Genomic DNA, 15,902 nt, shown 5'->3' on the forward strand with positions numbered 1-15,902 from the left:
AACATTTACACTTGTAGAGGAAGCAGAGGAAATACAAACTGTCCCAATTTGGTATAACTTTTGCGGAACATGTTCCCATTACGTCATATTTTTCATTCCCGAAAAAGGGAAGGGGGAAAGAAAAAAAAGGGAAGGGGGGAAGAAAAAAGAGATGGGAGAAAAGGGGGTTTTCCCCATCTCTTTTGAAGAGATTTTCTTCCCCCCTTCTCTTTTTCGGGAAAGAAAAATATGACGTAACTGGGACTTGTTCCGCAAAAGTTATACAAAATTGGGACAGTTTGTATTTCCTCAATAAGCAGAACCTTACATTATAAATCTAAATATAAACTTGTTGCAAAATTGCGTAAATACGATAAAAGGATCTACTTTATTTTTTTAGGATTTGATTAAAGAGTTGCCTTACTTATAATATTGTACCATGTTGCCCTGGGAATTAATATTATAAAAATCAGATGAAAAGGATAATTATATAATACTAAAATTTGTTGTCAAAAAAAGTTAAAAATCAGCATGAACGTACGGACTTTCTGGTAACGATCCTAAATCGTACCTAATCAGGAAAAGTTTGAAATCGATAGGACGTTTCTAACATGTCTTTATGAACGATTTATTTATAGAGTAGCATAGCTTGTACTAATACAATATCCTATACCAATAATACAAATACCCTATGCAGTATGCAGTATGAGAGGGATATTTATTCTAAAGATAAAACTAGTTAAACTACATCTTTTCCAATTAATAAAAGTGTATTTTCAATTTTAATAATCGCGGCCAACTAAACAGGAATTAATCTTATAATTTCTTTATTTTACTATCCGCGAATAGTTGTCTATAATACGATGCGATAAATAACTATATCTTCAGCATGGCTTCGAAACTGATTTATATCCGCTGGATTAGAACCGGTTCTCAGCCATATTGAAAAAAAAACATGTATAGCATCGTATTACAGACAATTTTCCACGCATATTAAAGTAAAAATCATAAAATTATTACCAGTTTTGTTATACCCGAGGGTTTGAAATTTGCAGATTTTATTTTATTCTCAGTGAATTGCTGTCTATAATACGATGCGATAAATAACTTTTTTACACGCGTTTAATATATCATACAGAAAAATAATTCATTTGTTCTAAAATGATTATCATTATCATTACATTTTGTAGTCAAATTATTTTTTAGATTGAATATCCCTGTGAAAAATGTTGTATTGAGATGCCCTTATATATGCATCAATGCATTAGTAAACATTATCTAGAGAATACAGAGCATCATCCGCCTAATGGGATGCGATACTCTAACACCCAAGGATATAAGGTTAAGTAACATATATCAGACAACCAACACTTTTATTGCACGACCTTTGTTTGAGAAGTCTTTGTTAGTGCATGGTAATAAGTTACGCCTGTTTATGTCACTATTTATTTAAATATTCTTGGAAAATTATTTGTAATACGATGCTATACACGATTTTAGCTGAGAACTGGATCTAATCTTGCGGATATTAATCGGTTTCGAAGTCATCAGGAAATAGTTATTTCTCGAATTGTATTATAAACGGCTTTCCGCGGATAAAGCCGGCACCACGGGGCTAAAATACTAGTTTAAATCTTTTGATTGTACATTTCTATATTCGTAGAAAGTTGGATATACGATGATAGACATAGTTTTTTCGTATGGATGAGAACCGGTTCCTATCCACCGGATTCGAATGAATACGAGAAAAATTATTACACATTTACCTATTTTTTTCTTTCCTCTTTGTAGAGAATAAAAAGTTTGGAATAAAGTTATGAAAAACCTAAAAAAAATTGCATAAATTGATAAATTTGATAAAGAAATTGAAGAATATTAAATTTACTCCAACTTCTAAGCTATATGTATATTAGATATTTATAAGCCTAGAGTGCCTAGAAATGCAGCTACTCTATAACTAAAGTTTGTCCGTATATTCAAATCCATGAATATGTACATATATTCCTTTTTTTCTTAGTCAAATTTTGTTGATTTGCAATGTCAATCATTGTTTATAGTTTTACTGCGATACTTTGGATGTTGTCATTCTTGTTTATTGTGCTTACCTTATATTATCACATATGCTTCAAAAGAGTTTCATAGCAAGAACTTCTAGGCTTTGTTTGAAGAGAGGGGTGTCAAATTTGTATAATGTGGGTGAAGGGGTCTAATTATAAACAAGGATGACAACATCCATAAAAGCGAAGCACTGAAACGGTAGGACAAACGGACATTAACACTTGTATCTAGTATCTGAACTGAATAATCAAAATTTAAAAGTAGTCGAAGCAAAATTGTAAGTAAATATGTTGAAAAACTGCTTGAAGCAGGATAATATTTATGGACATACTTACATTTTTGGACTTGATTATAGAGTTGCTTCGCTTATAATATTGTTCTTTGTTGTCCCAGGAATCAATATACCAAAAATCAGATCAAACGGATAATTAGAACACTTGAAAATTTGTTGTTAAAAAAGTAGAAAAATCAACATGTTTAAAATGTACGTACGGACATTCTGGTAATGATTATAGAGTTGCTACGCTTTCTAAATCGTACCCAACTACTACAGGAATCATCATGCAAAGTTTGAAATCGATAGGACAATTCTAACATGCCTAAATTAACGAATAAAAGCTATCTATCTCGGACGGACGTACGGACGGACGGAGGGACGTACGGACTGACCCTAATTATAGAAAAGCTTCGCTTTTAACAATTATAGAAAAGCTTCGCTTTTAACAAGGGGATCAGGGGCGTCCAAGCTTTTTTATTTGGGGTGGGGGTAATCACCACTTTACCCCCCCCCCCTCTTGGACGTCCTTGAAGGGGATGTTAATTTTTTACCTTGCCACCCCCTTAGCTGTTCTAAAGCTAAGGGGGGGGGGGTATCAGTGGGGTGTATAAGTATGCTAAGAGGGCTGTAGGGTGGTGTTTGCACCCCTATTAAGTTTGCCAGAGGGGGTAGAAACCCCCCCCCCCCCTCCTGCTGCATTCCTCCGGAAGCAAGGGAAAAAGGTTATTTTAATGCGAATTATCTAAAAATGTAATACATATGTATAAATGTATTCACAGTTTTAGTTTTAAACCTTTATCCCCCCTCTCAGTGGTTCTAAGTATACTTTATCTTTTGGGGATTTGGTCCATTCTTCAATATTCAATTTCAAAGGATAGTCTAAAATTTTAATATCTTTACACGAATTATGAACAAAGGACAGCTTTCCCAACGTTTAAAATGTTTTTCCCATATTTATTGCAAAATGGAGCCCAAAAACAGCAAGTTTATATGTTTGTCAATCTCAAATGACACCCCCCCCCCATCCTTTACATTTACACCTCTCCTTCGCAATCCCTGTGCACTATACTCTGTAGAAGTATTATATAGTATCTGCATAAAATTTGGCATAACTTTTTTTTTTATAAAATGTTCAAATAGTAAGTCAGTAACGGATAGATCTTATCGCTATTTTAGAAATGTCTTATTCACTTGACATATAACAGATCTATAGTATAGATGTATATACAGACAACTACCTCCCTTCATTTTTCAAAGACCTCTTTCGTCTGGTTCTAAATAATTTTCTGCTACAAAGCTGTGTTAATATAAGCGATACCATTGGTTGATTTTCAATGACCCAATAGGAAGGTTGCAGAAGACGATTGCGATGGGGAGATACAATTATTTAACCCTCTCTCCCTCTAGTGTTTTACTCTAATCTTGACATAATGATTCCTGTAACAGTTAGGTAGGAATTAGAAAGCGTACCAACTATATAATCGTTACCAGAAAGTCTGTAATTCCATTGTTACTTTGTTGATAGCAATTATTCATTTTATTTTTTGAGTTGTGAATCCTCGAACAACAAAGTACAATGTTAAAACGGGAAGCTATCATTGTTGGTTAATACCTTTTTTAAAGTTTGTTAAAAATCACCCATATGACGTCATAAAAATGGGGTATTATCCATCCTCTCATCTCCCTCATTTTTATGACGTCACATGGGTGATTTTAACACACTTTGGTCTTAAAGTCTATAAAGCGTTTTATAGTACTAAAATATTAACCTAAATTATGGAAGATATCTTTAATATTGTATGCTATTGTAGAGAGTATAAAGCAATATAATCCCACTTCTCAGCTATTTTACATTTATGTATCTTTATTAGATCTTTTCATGAAAATACCCTTTCTCGAATTTCATTCTTCTGCTAACCTAAAAAGTTACTTTAGGGGCCTAGAAATACATGTACAAAATTTCAGCTCTCTATCTCTACTGGCGACCTAGCGCCAGGCATGTAAAATATCAACAGATAACGGCAGCACGGCGGTTTTAATAATATCTCAGTAATGTGCAGGTTTTAAGCTCTTCTGCATATTTCAATTTAAACACATAAGGCCAAAGATATTATATCCAAAAAATCTTTTGTCAAAGTCTACTCTACACCTAGCGCCAGTCAGTTTTCTAAAATCATGCATTTTATACCTGTAAAAAATGAAATCGCCAGCGCTAGGTGTAGAGTAGACTTTGACAAAAGATTTTTGGGATATCATACCTTAGGCCTAATGTGTTTAAGTTGAAAAATGCAGAACACCTAGATTCACCTTCCAAGCCATTCTCTAAGCATTTTAAATTTTTTTATGAAATAACGGGATTTCAAAACTGCCTTTTGAAAAGGCCTAAAAAATATCTTTTTTTGCTCCTTTTTTCACTGTTTATAGTTACAACTTATTAAGATATTATTCTCAGTTAAAAAAAAATTAGCGCCTCCAGCACCAAAACCGGCAAAAACAGGCAGTTAAACTTCTGTACCCCTACTTAACCCCCTAACAGACCCCCCCTCTATCTCGGCTCCTGTTACAGATAGAGACGTAAAACTTTTTTCTGGTGGTTCATATAATTAGAGAAAATTACTTTTTCTAGTCATAGCAGTCAGACCGCTCCTTATCCGCTTTTTTTCGGCCAGCCGCTAAATATTAAAACTGCTGTAGAGCAGCAAATTTTAAAGATTAGAAAACCAAATTTTATGACGAACTATTATTTTTTATAACAAAAAAATACCTTTTCTGACCATTGCCGAAAAACGAAAAATAACGGAAACCGCCTATTTTGGCGGTAAAACGGCAGTTGGCGGCGCTAAATAATATTTTTATCTGTTTATAGTTACAACTTATTAAGATATTATTCTCCGTTTAAAAAAAAATTGGCGCTTCAAGGACCAAAAACAGGCAGTTAAACTTCTGTACCCCTACTTAACCCCCTAACAGACCCCCCCTCTATCTCGGCTCCTGTTACAGATAGAGACGTAAAACTTATTTCTAGTGGTTCATGTGTATTTTTAGAGAAAATTACTTTTTCTAGTCATATAAGTCAGACCGCTCCTTATCCGCTTTTTAGCGGCCAGCCGCTAAATATTTAAACAGCTGTAGAGCGGCCAATTTTAAAGCTAAGAAAACCAAATTTTATGACAAACTATTATTTTTTATAACAAAAAAATACCTTTTCTGACCATCGCCAAAAAACGACAAATAATGGAAACCGCCAAAATTGGCGGTAAAACGGCGGTTGGCGGCGCTAAATAATATTTCTATCTGGTTATAGTTACAACTGTTTAAGATATTATTCTCAGTTTAAAAAAAATTGGCGCCTCCAGCACCGAAACCGGCAAAAACAGGCAGTTAAACTTCTGTACCCCTACTTAACCCCCTAACAGACCTCCCTCTATCTCGGCTCCTGTTACAGATAGAGACGTAAAACTGTTTTTCTGTTGGTTCATGTGTATTTTTAGAGAAAATTATTTTTTCTAGTCATAGCTGGTCAGACTGCTCCTTATCCGCTTTTTAGCAGCCAGCCGCTAAATATTAAAAAAGCTGTAGAGCGGCCAATTTTAAAGCTAGGAAAACCAAATTTTATGACGAGCTATTATTTTTCATAACAAAAAAAATACTTTTTCTGACCATCGCCAATAAAGACAAATAACGGAAACCGCCAATTTCGGCGATAAAATGGTTGGCGGCGCTAAGAGAAGCTACCCTGTTATGGGGAACCATATCAGTTCAGCAGTTAGTGAGATCATTCAGTACAAACAGAGAGACATAAAAAACAGACATCCTGTTATCCCCCCTAAATGAAAATATCCTCCCCCCCCCCCGCCTAATAAACACATTGGACGCCCTTGAAGGGGAGAATGGTAAAATTACTACAATTATTTTTTACACTATATCAATATTAAATATTTTACAAAAGTTTATATAAAGACAACCATAGACACAATTTTTCTCACTATCACTGATTATAAACTTTTTTTTGTTAGATACTATAAAAATAGGTCCTTCACTTATTGTATCCACCTTTCAACAAAAATCAGAAGACATTTCTAAAGTCATTTTATGCATATTAGCACATAAGAATCACTGGCAACTTCGTTTTCTTTCCATGATCCAGAATCTTTCTATCAACAGCTAAATTTTTAAAATACATCTTGCATTTGAAAAGGAAAATAAGAAAGATAATATGTAATAGGATGGAAAAGATCATCTTGATGTTTTTAATAATTAGATTTGTATATTTTGATTTTGTTTTTAACCCTTTGTAGACAAATTGATAATATTTCTAAATGTTAATTTTTTTAATTGTCTGCGTCTGGCATCTGACTAAAATAAAAATCTGTTACATTAGTTTCAACAATTAACTGTGTTGCCCCTTTCCAGACCTTAATCAGCCAATTTTTTGTATGAAGTCTTTTATTGTGATCATAAACAGATAAAAATATTAATTAGCGCCGCCAACCACAGTTTTACCGTCAAAATTGGCGGATTCCATTATTTGTCATTTTTTCAGCGATGGTCAGAAAAGGTATTTTTTTTGTTATAAAAAAAAATAGTTCGTCGTAAAATTTGGTTTTCTTAGCTTTAAAATTGGCTGCTCTACAGATGTTTTAATATTTAGCGGCTGGCCGCTAAAAAGCGGATAAGGAGCGGTCTGACTGCTATGACAAGAAAAAGTAATTTTCTCTAAAAATACACATGAACAAGTTTTACGTCTCTATCTATAACAGGAGCCGAGATAGAGGGGGGGGGGGTCTGTTAGGGGGTTAAGTAGAGGTACAGAAGTTTAACTGCCTGTTTTTGCTGGGTTTGGTGCTGGAAGCGCCAATTTTTTTTGAACTGAAAATAATATCTTAATAAGTTGTAACTATAAACAGATAAAAATATTATTTAGCGCCGCCAACTGCCGTTTTACCGCCAAAATTGGCGGTTTCTGTTATTTTTTGTTTTTCGGCGATGGTCAGAAAAGGTATTTTTTTGTTATAAAAAATAATAGTTCATCATAAAATTTGGTTTTCTTAGCTTTAGAATTGGCCGCTCTACAGCAGTTTAAATATTTAGCCGCTGGCCGCTAAAAAGTGGATAAGGAGCGGTCTGACTTATATGACTAGAAAAAGTAATTTTCTCTAAAAATACACATGAACCACCAGAAATAAGTTTTACGTCTCTATCTGTAACAGGAGCCGAGATAGAGGGGGGGTCTGTTAGGGGGTTAAGTAGGGGTACATAAGTTTAACTGCCTGTTTTTGCCGGTTTTGGTGCTTGAAGCGCCAATTTTTTTTTAACTGAGAATAATATCTTAATAAGTTGTAACTATAAACAGATAAAAAATATTATTTAGCGCCGCTAACCGCCGTTTTACCGCCAAAATTGGGGGTTTCCGTTATTTTTCGTTTTTCGGCGATGGTCAGAAAAGGTATTTTTTTGTTATAAAAAATAATAGTTCATCATAAAATATGGTTTTATTATCTTTAAAATTGGCTGCTCTACAGCAGTTTTAATATTTAGCAGCTGGCCGAAAAAAAGCGGATAAGGAGCGGTCTAACTGCTATGACTAGAAAAAGTAATTATATAAACCACAAGAAAAAAGTTTTACGTCTCTATCTGTAACAGGAGCCGAGATAGAGGGGGGGTCTGTTAGGGGGTTAAGTAGGGGTACAGAAGTTTAACTGCCTGTTTTTGCCGGTTTTGGTACTGGAAGCGCCAATTTTTTTTTAACTGAGAATAATATCTTAATAAGTTGTATCTATAAACAGTGAAAAAAGGAACAAACAAAGATATTTTTTAGGCCTTTTCAAAAGGCAGTTTTGAAATCCCGTTATTTCATAAAAAAATTTAAAATGCTTAGAGAATGGCTTGGAAGGTGAATTCAGGTGTTCTGCATATTTCAACTTAAACACATAAGGCCTAAGATATGATATCCCAAAAATCTTTTGTCAAAGTCTACTCTACACCTAGCGCTGGCGATTTCATTTTTTACAGGTATAAAATGCATGATTTTAGAAAACTGACTGGCGCTAGGTGTAGAGTAGACTTTGACAAAAGATTTTTTGGATATAATATCTTTGGCCTTATGTGTTTAAATTGAAATATGCAGAAGAGCTTAAAACCTGCACATTACTGAGATATTATTAAAACCGCCGTGCTACCGTTATCTGTTGATATTTTACATGCCTGGCGCTAGGTCGCCAGTAGAGATAAAGAGCTGAAATTTTGTACATGTATTTCTAGGCCCCTAAAGTAACTTTTTAGGTTAGCAGAAGAATAAAATTCGAGAAAGGGTATTTTCATGAAAAGATCTAATCTTTATCTACTTACAATCACTTCTACCTTAATTCTATTTATCTATAGAGGCCTATAGGGACACTAAAATCTATGTTAAAATAATTATTTTTACCAAAATAATTTTTTTTTCGTCGCTAAATAGTGTTAGTTATTATTTTAGCAAATTGCCAAAAATATCCATTTTTTCATTTATGGCGATTTCTCTGGGGAGGGTGATGGTACCCTTCCCAAAATAGTTATAAACTTTCCTAGGATCTATGAGAAGCAACCCTGTAAAGGAGAACCATATCGGTTGAGTGGTTAGCGAGATCCTTTGGTACAAACACATAGACAAACCGACAGACAAACAGACAGACAAACAGACAGACAAACAGACAGACATCTTGTTACTTTTTTTTATAAGGATACTTAAACATAACTACACAATTACATTTCTATATAAATCTGTATCTCTCTAATGAATAAATAAATGAATAATATTGTTCTGCAGCAAAGAGAAATATCATTTATTAAATCTGAATTGTTTATTCTATAGCTATACTATAGATATTACATTTATCTGAAGAATTACAGATATTAATTCGAAAAAGTAATCTAAAAGTTTGAGAGGCAGGACAAAGAGTCTTAAAAATCAGCCATGTGAAGTCATAAAAATGAGGGATTATTCATCTCTTTTTAATGAGTTTTCTTTCACACTTCTCCTCTCATCTCCCTCATTTTTATGACGTCACATGGCTGATATTTGAGGCACTTTGTCCTGCTACAAGATTAAAAATAGTATAATTAATTTAAAGATATTTTCATTTCTTTATTTAAAAGTGTCCTGCAAAACCTTCTTGTGAAGATTCCAATGCTTAAAATTATCCCATCAACTGCCAGTGCATATTGTAGAGCTGGGAATTATGTAGGCAAATTTAATTTTTTAGTTGCTATTAAAGATAGATTTATAAAATCATATTCATAATCAATAATTAAATTCTCTGCAAAAACAAAGGGTTAAAAATAGACTACAAATATTTTTTTGTTTTTAGAATATATTCCCTTTGTCGTAACCTCTTTTCGAGGAAGCTTTGTGTTTATCAAGATCGAAATTAATTCCTTATTCAAATTTCAAATTAGGCGCAAATGTCGTCTTTGTTTGACTTTCCTTTTCTAAAGAGACGCGGCATGGATTGTTTATGTTTTGATGCGTCCACGTTCTTTACTTTTGAATGATATGTGAGTGTGTGAAGATTTCGGAGAACAAAGTTGGGCCTATCATTGGTCTCATAGTGCGTGAACGACCCTAGTATACCAGGGGCTTTAAACCATAAGAACTTCAGGTAGAATTTGTTCATTTTATTTAAATTGAATGGCGTATAGGACGATTTTATTTAGTTTAAAAGGCTTTAGCCAGCTAAACATGAAACTTTATTATGATTAATTATTATGTTTTAGTAATTTTTTATGTGCTTTTATTTTTGCATTTAACAAAGATTTATTAAACCAAATAATTTTCCTTTAAAGCCAAAGTACCCAAAGATTCTTTAACCAAAAGAAAAAAAGATTTTTTTAGTGCTCAAAGTTTTAAGTTAACGTATAATATTTTATTCTGTTTATTAATTGATCTTGTAATTTCAGGACTTTGAAATAGTTTGCCTCAATAAATCTATAATCAAACCTGCTGTTGAAACTTGATGGTTCCTGGTATTGGGGGTTTGTGTGTACGTCAAACAAGATCTCTAGAACTTCCCGCTAATTCGGAAGTCACACTCAACCAAAGTGTCATGGTTGAGACACCCTTTTCATAGTTTCATATTGCAGATATCTGAAGAAACTATATTATTCAATTTTATAGCTTTGTATTCATAAAATAATAACTTCAGCTGAAAATTTACGCAATATAAAAATATTTATATTAGATATTTACATATTTCGTTGTTATTTTCAAGTTTTTTGCAGTCATTTGAAATTTACTGAATATAAAATATGCATATTCTAAAGAAGAATAAAAGAAGTAAAAATTAGAAAAATTAGCCCGGCCGTTCGGGCTAACAAAACTAGAATTAATTGCATGATTTTTTTATTTTAATATTTGTGAGAAATTGTCGGTAATACGATGTTATACATGATTATTCAGTATGGCTGAGAATCGGTTCTAATCCAGCGAATATACATTTTATTCGAAGGTATACTGGAAAATGACTTATCTAAACTTAGACAACAGAAATTTACTAATTTTAGAAATAATTTTATGTCGGTTTGACTTTAGCAAAACGTTCAACAAAATAAAAACTAATTTTTTACAAAGATCTAAAGGGCTAGAACAATGGTCGACAAACAAATACACATCCCTCATGATGATAATCTAAATTGCCCTAATGTAGATTTTAATCAGTGGTTGAAAAGTTTGGACAATACTAGTTTGGAACTAACTAATCAAAACTCAAATCAAATGAACAAACATGGTTATAAAAATTTTGGGTATAAGTTTCCCCTCCCAACCTGACCACTAAAGAAAGGTTTTAAAATGTTGCATATAGCAAAAGCTATTTATTTGGTGAGCCCCATTAGATATATTATTTCAGAGAGGGAGGGGGAAAGAATTCCCTCCTCCAACAAAAATTAGGTTCGTGAGCGAAAAAAATGAACCTTTTCTTCTTTATCGATTGTCAATATAACAATTATTATTAAGCTATATACACATATCTTCAATTCTTTTTTGTCTGTCTCTCTATTTGTATGAAGATAAATATCTCATTAAAAGTATAATTGTTTTCTTGAAATCTATTGATTGTTCATATTATGGTTCAATTGATTAGGTGTTAGAATACTTTCGACAGGGTCGATATATCTAAAAACAAATTAGCCTAATACCATATCAAGACACAGTATTTTGGTCAGCGAGATTTTAACTGACAAACAATAGCAGTGAATAGTGCCTATTAAAAATGACGTCATACAATACAAATTATTAACGATAGGCCAGTATACATTTTACCATTGGTCAATTACAATGTATACTGGCCTGTCATTGGTCATTTATATTGTTTACCGTCATATTTTATTAGTCACTATAAGCTGCATCTGTATCTTTAAAATACTCACAGTTTAGTGGTTAGCGAGATTTTAACTGACAAACAATACTCCTACTTTTTTATAGTAAAGGATATCTGATGAAAATTCTGTTCTATAAAGTAGTAAATTATATATGTGAACGTATCTTCCGAAAGATTTTCTGAACAACTGAGCTGGATCTTTAAATCATTTGAAATTGGAATTAATTTATGGCAGGTTTTAGGCTTTTTGAATAAGGAACTTCACATTGCAAAATGCATATATTTTATAAGATCTAATCTTCTTTTTCTATTTCAGAGTATGTTCAAGTTTCTGTAAGACGAGCTCCTGTAATTCTTGTCCTTCTAATTATCAACCCGTGAATAAATATCTAGCATTCATTCTTATATGTATCATTCTAATATATACAGAAATATAATTTATTTATCTTATTGTCTTTCTTTTATAACAAAGCAACCTGGAATCTAAAAGGATAAGACAATAACCGATAAATTTATTTACTTCCTCAATAATGATACACAAAATTACACCTCCTGAATAAAAGACAATTAAAGTCCCCAAAGTTGTTAAGCCAACGAACAAGAAAGCGTTATTTTAAAACTTTGGTAACTAGTGTAATGAATATAGGTCTGTAATGCTCTTTATTTAAATTTATTGGGAATTTGCTCGGTTGTTATTCAAGATAATCAAATAAATTTAGTTTGTGAAACAACAAATCAACATATGTTTTAAAACTTGTTTGATCGGTTAGTCCGTCTGTAATGCTATTTCTCGTTGAAAAATAGAGATAGATATATTTTACTGCATCTTATGACCTATCTCTCTTTCTGCCCTAACATCAAATGTATATCCGTCCTTAGCTAATATCAAACTTTAAATGAGACAAGGATGACAACACGCATAACAAAGGAATAATTTACTTTAAAGAATAAAATTTATGGAAATTAAGACAATCTTTGCATGTAAGTTGTATATTTGTAAAGCTTTAAAGAAGATAAGCTTCTTTAAAAGGACATCACGTTGTAGGTAAGGAAAACAAGACAGCGCAAAATGGCACCAAAAATTGACGTCATATAACAAAGTTGACCAGTATACGTTGTAATTGACCAATGGTAAAATATATACTCGCCTCTCATTGGTTATTTTATCGTATGGCGTCATTTTTTTGGTGCCATTTTGCACTGTCTCCGGATAACTACAAAGGAAGATTAAAGAGTTGCTATGCTCCAACAAAAAGGTATATACGGACAACTGAAAAAAAACATTGTAGAGTTGCTATGATACTGACAAAAGGCAACACTTTGAAGGTACATACAAAGGAAAGGAAAAATTGTAAGGTAGGTTTGCTACTGACAAAGGGCGAAATTTGTAAGTACGGACAACTGCAAAGAAACTTTGCAGCAGTCATATCGTTAGTTTCAAAAACTAATTTACGGCTTCAAAATATTAAAATTGGTGCCAAATATTGCTAAATTCCCTCATTTTCATACTGGGGGTTAAACGTGTGAAAGAAAGGGGTTAAATAGGTATTTGATAAATATTGAAATAGCTATACATTTTCATACGGCCAGGATATCGTTGTAAATCACTAATTATCCCTTTCAAAAACTTAGCTAGACCGTTTGATTTTATTGGGCAATTTGAGTTTTTAAAAAAATAGTGGATTTCTCAAATAAAATAGCCTGTTCATATGATCACGGAACCTTCGCATATTTCTAGCAAAAGTTTTTTTTTGTTGGCTTTTGTCTGAAGCTTAACATTAATAAATACATAAATTTTTAAAAGCAAAAAAGAAAGATAAATATACGAATTAAACTATAAGAAGCTACCCTGTAAAGGTCAGCTAGATCAAAACAGACGCACACACGCACATTCAACATTTAAAATTTGTGCCGTGTTGTTATTTTTGTTTTTTTGGTCAGTAGCTTAAGATTAAGAAATATCTGAACTAGTATCCTATTAGTATTATATGGGTTATTTTTTTCTAAATACTTACTCTTCTTATATTTATTTAAGTCTCGTTGTAAAAGATCCCTCCCCTAATATATGATATGATATGTCATCGGTCAACTTTTGCTAAAAGAGGTGGGGGGGGGAGTATAGGTCAAGTGAAAGTTAAATCCTAAAGGGTATTTATATTTCCATCCAAAGTTGCAAGTCAAATATGAATATGAAAGGGGGGGGGGTTAAAATGTATATTGTCCTTGTTCACGTGACTAAGTTGACCCTTTTATCAATATACCTTGTATATTGGGGAATATTAACAAGGATTAAAACATCCATAAAAACTAGTACTGAAACTTTATGACAAACGGATACAGGAAGCAAATGCCTACATTACCAGAAATGAAAAAAGCTATCCGCTTTCTTACGGATTGACCAGCCCTAATTATAAAAAAGCTATTGTTCTGTAAGATTAAAACGATTTCTGAAACTGTATAACAAACGGATAATAACACTTAAATAGTTTCAGAATAGTCGATGGAATCAAATGCCTAAATTACCAAAAAAGCTATCCGTTTGTTACGGACGGACAAACTGACCCTAATTATAGAAAATTATTGTTCTGTATGAAGATCTCATATTTCTCATGTGAGTTCAGTTAAGTTGACCCTTCCAGTTTCCCTTCCTTAATCAGGTGACATAAATTTTTCCTCCCCGCCCCCCCCCCAAAAAAAAAAAAAATATTGTACAGCGATTAAGCGAAGATGTTGGCCCAAAAGCTTTAGGTACTTATATTAAAGATTTATTATCGCAGGTATCTAAAGGGATAAGACAATAGCCGTTAAATTATTATACATCCATATTGATGGTAAACATAATTACCCCTTCTGTAGATTTCAATTAGGGTTGGAAACGTTTGAACACTTAAGATAATAATGATAAATTATTGAATTTTGATTAGTTAAGTCCTCAAAGTTGTTTGTAAATAGGAAATTTTCATCAATTCATCGTCCATTGTCTTATTCTTTAAGATTCCTTGTAAAAACGAAAATTTAGTTTAAAGTAAAAACAAGAAAAATTAATCCATAAATGGGATGCTATAAAATAAAATATTTACACTTTCACTCGAAGTACCTTGATGAGCACTGAAACCTTTAATTTTGGGTCAGGTTGTCAGGATAGGTTGTATAAGGAGAAGGGGGGTGGCATTTTACTTAAAACGTTTTTTATTTGAGGCATATCTTTGAGCAAATAAAATGAAGTTTTTTTAATAATTATTTTTAAAATATTTTTACTCTTACAATGGTACATTTTAAAATCCACGGAAAGCTGTTTAATGTTTATAATACGATACTATAAATAACTGTTTTAGTGTGGCTACGAATCTAAGTTTTCCCTCTTGATAGGTTATGAGTCATACTGAAAAAACATGTATTATATTGTAGAAAAACATTGATTGCGCGATAACTGTTTACAATATGCACAGCACAATTACAATTATAAAAATGGGACCCCTTTTTTTAGATTAAAATAATCGGTGGAAAAGTTTGGACACTGTCTTTTTGTAGACACATCATACCCAGGGATATAGGGATCATTGAGCAGTAAATTACATTTTTACCTAAGGAGGGAGAGTACACTGGACTGTATTTACACAGGTATCCAAAGCTTCATTACTATCCTTGCTCTATGGTTAGCTTAAAAACTTTGGGTACTTTTGTCTAATTTTGATTGGTTGGTTCTGAACAAGTATTGCCCAATCAATAATTTTAATCTACAACAGGGGTAATTTTATTTTCAGTATGGCTTTGAAATTAATATACGCGGGATTAATACCGGTTCAAAGCCATACTGGAAAAATGTTAGACAATTTTATATGAATATTAAAATGAAAATAAAAACATAATATCAATGCCAGATTTGTAAGCCCAGGACTTCAGCCCCTCAGGGTTAACAAAACTGTAATTAATCTTTTAATTTTTAAATTTACTATCCGCGGAATGCTGTCTATAATACGATGCAATAGATAACTATTATCATCATTGGGGATGTATTTCAATTAAAAATTAATTTTTTTTATCCCAATTAAAATTGGCGCTTTCACTCAGGGTACCTTGTTGAGCACTAAAACTCTGAAACCTTTAAAAAATTTAAAGAACAACTCTAACATGCCTAAATTAACGAAAAGGTATTGACAGACATACAGACATAAACAGATGGACAGTCACAGACCGACAAACTGACGGACAGACAGATGGACATATACATTAAA

The 15,902-nt window shown here is 32.6% G+C and overlaps 1 protein-coding gene across 1 annotated transcript in view; it reads left to right on the forward strand.

Annotated features, from left to right (window-relative positions):
* Positions 1 to 12,117, forward strand: part of LOC145334140 (uncharacterized) — a 50,024-nt gene extending 37,907 nt beyond the window's left edge. The window contains exon 7 of the mRNA XM_080179442.1: positions 11,984 to 12,117. Within this exon, the coding sequence (XP_080035568.1) occupies positions 11,984 to 12,104 (121 nt within the window). The 3' untranslated portion in view covers positions 12,105 to 12,117. The remainder of the gene's footprint in view (positions 1 to 11,983) is intronic.
* The last annotated feature ends 3,785 nt before the right edge of the window (positions 12,118 to 15,902 follow it).

Source organism: Acartia tonsa, chromosome 12 (assembly GCF_053477335.1).
Source record: "Acartia tonsa isolate MP-2025a chromosome 12, ASM5347733v1, whole genome shotgun sequence".
Lineage (NCBI taxonomy): Eukaryota > Metazoa > Arthropoda > Copepoda > Calanoida > Acartiidae > Acartia > Acartia tonsa.